The sequence below is a fragment of the Primulina eburnea genome, chromosome 8 (assembly GCF_022965805.1).
Source record: "Primulina eburnea isolate SZY01 chromosome 8, ASM2296580v1, whole genome shotgun sequence".
In the NCBI taxonomy this organism is placed as follows: domain Eukaryota; kingdom Viridiplantae; phylum Streptophyta; class Magnoliopsida; order Lamiales; family Gesneriaceae; genus Primulina; species Primulina eburnea.
Genome location: NC_133108.1, coordinates 33,622,067 through 33,627,364, shown reverse-complemented (window position 1 = coordinate 33,627,364; position 5,298 = coordinate 33,622,067). Strand labels below are relative to the sequence as shown.

Below are 5,298 nucleotides of genomic sequence, written 5' to 3'. Positions count from 1 at the left end.
GTTGAATGTTCTAACTAGAGATGCAGTTGAAGGACCTAGCCTAATTGAATAACCAGCCTCAGAGGCTATTTGAAAGTAACTAAAGAACCAGTTCAATCGCCTACCATGACTGAACAGGTAGTTCTAGATGAAGCTGAAGTGGCTCAATTGTACTCGATTCCAACTGAAGTGCCAACTGAAGAGTCAACTGAAGTATCAATTGTTAGACCAACTGAAGAGCCTTCCAGCTCAACTGTTGTTCCGACTTACACTCCTCCTCCAGAACGTCAAAGGGAAAAAGTTAAAGACATGGTTACCATTGTGACTGAATCAACTGATCAGGCCTTGGTGATTTTTAATGAAGAAAAAAAGAAGCAAGAACCAAAATTCTCTGAAGCTATGTCTCCTGAAATACCTATGGCTACTGATTCAATGATAGAAGACATTCAGTCCAACCTTCTCCAGTTAGTTTCTTCTATTTCCGATATCAAGTCAACCCAACTGCTGCACACCTTGAAAATTTATTCTATGAAGGATAACACAATGAAGAATCTGCATCAGGTCATCAAGGACATCACTTCTTTATTTCTCTAGCTAGATCAATCGAAGAAAGACCGAGTAAGAGTTCAAGCACATTTCCAGACTCAAGATATGTTCAAGAATTGCATTGAATTCTTGGAAACTGTAATGACAAAGAGAATAGATTTGATGCAAGAACAAATAATGAATGCCATATCTAATGTCACCTCGGAAGTTCGCGTTTTATCCAGCAGAGTTGGTGAGTTTGACAAAAAAGGGAGAAAAGGTAGAAGATCAGCAGAAGCTATCCAAGAAAAGACCTAGTCAACTGATTAATCAAGGACCAGCCGATAAACGAGCTAAGCATTAAAGAAGTCCAGTTCAGTTAGAAGACAATCTTCATATTCAGTTGAGAAATTTGGCAGATTTTGAGTATTTTTAGCCAGTAGAAGATTATTTTATTATTTCATTCTTTGTATGAATATGTACATTGAAAAAGTTGTTAATAAAAGATTATTTTTTCTACGAAAAGTTCAGTTTGATCAGTTCATATATTCTAAGTTTTGTCGAACAACTGAAAGGAGAAAATTGTTAGAAACTTAATTTCGGAGTTAGAAAAACTGAGCGTGAAAAGGATGAACAACTGTTCAAGAAGACTAAGTGTAACTGAACTAAAATAAATTGTAAACTAACAGTTGCCCAAACTGAAGATTAGTGCGTATTTAAGGCAAATAAATCAAGAAAACTGAACGTTGTAGTCAATTGGATGATCAATTGGAACTGATCATTTAAACTACAATCAGTTGAGAGCAATCGGTTAATCCTATCGACTTTGTCAACTGATAAATCGTTTGACACGTCATCAGTTGAGGAACGTAGCTATCAACAGACAATTGTACAAGAGCAGACTGCAATGCATAGTGAGAACTCCGCATATCAGAAAAGTTACAGTGTACGATTGTCATAAGAATGTTGATGTGGCTATATAACTGGATATAAAGATACAAATGGATTTATTGTTACCGTTGGAAGCAAAGCCTATAAATAGTCAAAAAGATCAGCTGAGCAAGAGGAATATGTGATCTAGAATTTGTAATCCAGAAATCAAGTAACCAGTTATCAAACAAACTCTGTGCATACTCTTTCAGTTCTAAATCTCTCGAAAGCTCACTGCTTAATATATATATATTCATAGCATTCCAGAATATACTTCGAGTTAAAAGCACAAACATTCACTATTGTATTATTCGATCTTGTAAAGATCAGTTGTGCTAAGTAGTTACGTATCAGTTTAGTACTGATATCTATATTGAAGCTAAGAGTTTCAGTTTGGAATTGTTAAGTCCAAAACTGAAATAGGTTTGTACTAATCGGTGTATAGATCAAAGTCTTTTAGTACATATCCTATCTTCGAGATGTTTGAAATCTCCGAACATCCACAAATCTTGTGTCCACTAATTTCAGTTTTTATTCTATCTGTCATTCAGTTTATTTCCGCACTTTCATTAGTTAACTGATTGATATTGACAAACAAGATTCCTGAATTCAGTTTATCACTAAACTGATTCATTATTCGAAGAAGTTATGAAAACCGTTAAGTGTTTATTGAACACTCCCTTCAAAACACTTCTTCACTCCCAATCGACCCTAACAGAGTCACAATTATTTATTTAGTAAATTTAGAATGTACTAATTAAATAATATTATTAGTAGTGGTGACAACTGTGCTAGCAAAATTCTCATGGAATATTTTAGAGGAGACTAGAAATAATTAATTAAATATAAGTTTTTTAATTTTATATATGTCTATATATGTGTGTATACATGTGTGTGTGTATATATTAATGTATATATATGTATATGTATATGGAGATATAAATATATATATCGTATATTATCAATAGTTGATTTTGATGGTATTTTCAATAAAAAAATATTACATGATGAGAATTTTAAATAATGAAAACAAAGAATCTTAATTTTTATACACCAAAATTCTCTTTTTTCTCTCCTCCCTCGAAGAAATTTTCGGCCACTTCAAGTTTTTCACAAGAAAATATTCGGCAACCTTCCACCACCGCGTCGCCATCAGGTTTCTGAAATTCTGACGATCCAATCTCAACGCAAAATCGTTTAGATCTCTAGTGTGATCTATACGAGCACTACAATCTCGGATCGTGGGCTTGATTAAACGATCAAAAGAGGGCGATCCGTTCGTAGAGATATAACTGGCGATCGAATCTCAACGTAAAATCGTTTGTATTTCATACGACGTCGAATTAACATTTGGAACATATAAAAAATAACTTTCTTTTGCGCCTTGGGTGTGTGAAAACAGTACTCCAACAAATATATGCTTCGCTTTCCCGAGAAAACGATACTCCAACAAATACATGCTTGCTTGAGTCCATGAAGCCAGCACATGAAACGAACGATGGAGTTAAAAGATTGAATGCATTCAACCAACCCAATTTCAGAAGACATCATATTTAAGCTCATGGAACTCAAATAAGAAACACAGCACATGCATGCAATTGATTAATAAATTAAGGAGCAACTAACAGTTGCACTATCAAAACCTGCTACTAAATCAATATTCATTGTAAGAAGGACTCAAGCGACCACAACAACTAGCTTTGAGTAGACTGACAAAAAATACAGACCATTTATTTTCCAGGACGAAATCCTAATTCTTCCACAAGCTTTGATCCCATATTCATGGAGCAATCACCCTCTCTTCTTTTCCCCAAAGGTAACTCTTTCCTTACAAGTTTTCACCCCACCACCCCAAGTAAATTAAAAAAGAAAAGTAAAAAACAGAACATGGCCCAGGATAGTGGTAAATTTACGTCATCTACGTTTCACATTTTGTTATTTGCTCATCACACCGATGAAAAAATAGATGGAACGTCGAAACGTAAAATCAATGGATTTTCTCGTCACCACTATCATGAATCCCGCCATCGTTTTCCTGGAATTTAATGCAATTTTCTTGCAAGTAATCATCACTGCCATCTTTAGGACTATCCAAAGCTCTTTTCTCCTGTTCTTCATCATCTTCTTCAACTCCATCATCATCCTTCTTTCTTGTTTTCAACCTAATTTTTTCAGCCTTAACTTTCAACTTCTCCAACAGTTCTCCTATTGCTTTACGCTTATCGCGCCGATTCTTGATCAGGATTTCACTGATATCGGCGGGGGTCATCTCCGACGCATCAATCACCCCCTCCAACCCCTCCAAGATTCCCTTCTCCAAATCAATCTCATCGTATCCCAAATAATTCTTCAACAAAATCTTCAAAGCCGAAAAAGAACAGTAGCTCATGTGTATGTGCATATCCATTCTCCCACACCTTAACAATGCAGGATCAAGTTTCTCGATATGATTTGTCGTAAACACGAATATCCTCTCACTCCCACAGCAAGACCACAATCCGTCAGTGAAATTCAACAACCCAGAAAGTGTTATCGTGTTCCCCGTATCTTCCGAGCCCGGAAGTGATGAAACATCGTAGTTATTTTTCCTCGAAGCAGAGACACTGGCAGAGGCGGCGAAGCCGCCATTCTTGTTTCTATTGGCCAAATTAATGGAACAATCTATGTCTTCAATGACAATAATGGACTTTGAACTGGTCTTCATCAACAATTTTCTCAACTCAGAATTAGTATTCACCTCAGTCAACTCAAGATCATAAATATCATATCCAAGAAAATTAGCCATGGCGGCAATCATACTAGACTTACCTGTCCCGGGGGGACCATACAACAAATACCCTCTTTTCCAAGCTCTCCCAGTCTTCTGATAGAAGGACTCTCCATTCGCGAAATCCAGAAGATCATCCATAATCTCAGATTTCTTTAAAGGATCCATGGCCAATGTGTCGAAAGTACTGGGATGCTTAAACGGCACGGATTCCCAAGGATGACCCCTCGAATCCAAAGACCCACCTCTCGAATTGGTGTAAAGCAACCTATCTTGATTCCGCCGCCGCAATTCATTAGCTTTCTCCATGACGTAATCAAGATAAGAACCGAGTACCAATTGTTTGTTCTTCTTCTTGACTCGGAGAGTGAACCCCCTCTTCTCCTCCGGCAATGGGCGCCAAGAAAAAGTCTGCGCCTGCCTCTGGGTAACAATATGCTCCCATTCTATCGCAATCCCTTTATACGAATCGATCAAACGATCGTTGTTGGATAGACCGAAGGTGATTGAGGAAGAGTTCAACCCCCGAGTCAGGCTCAGCCGAGTGCCTGAAATCGAAGCAGAAGAGCTCAGATAGAGCTGAACGGCGTTGTAAAGCTCGTTGGTGTTTACTCCGTCTATCTCTGTAATATCGTAGTAGCAGTAAGAAGAGAAATAGCTGAAGAGCCGGTGGACGAATTTGAGGGAAGCGAAACGTAGTTCGGGTGGGAAAACTGTGTGAAGGAGGCTCTGGCAGAATGCCCAAACGCCCATTATCGATGCCATGGTTGTCCAAATCTCCTTCATCCCTCCTGTCTCCAGATTGTTCAAGGTTTTCTGAACTATGCCAGAAAACGTAGGAAGAAGAGAAGAAGAAACACAGATGAAATGAAATACATATATATATATATATATATATATATATATATATATATATATATATAGCGTGTGTGTGTGTGAAATTTGTGACCTTCGGATAAGAGGAGAGGGAGGGGGGGCTTGTGATGATTTATTTACAGGGAGAATTGGTACGTTAGAAAAGAAATACTCGGTTTGATGAATTATATTACAAATTTAACTCCCAAATCTGTAATATACCTAAATCATTGAAGAATATA

At 37.3% G+C, this 5,298-nt stretch overlaps 1 protein-coding gene across 1 annotated transcript; it reads right to left on the bottom strand.

Moving 5' to 3' along the window:
• Positions 1-3,062: 3,062 nt before the first annotated feature.
• LOC140839401 (AAA-ATPase At5g57480-like) lies at positions 3,063-5,095 on the bottom strand. Its single transcript, XM_073206081.1, has one exon. It carries the CDS (start codon positions 4,985-4,987, stop codon positions 3,422-3,424), a length of 1,566 nt encoding a protein of 521 aa, XP_073062182.1. The 5' UTR covers positions 4,988-5,095; the 3' UTR covers positions 3,063-3,421.
• Positions 5,096-5,298: the final 203 nt, after the last annotated feature.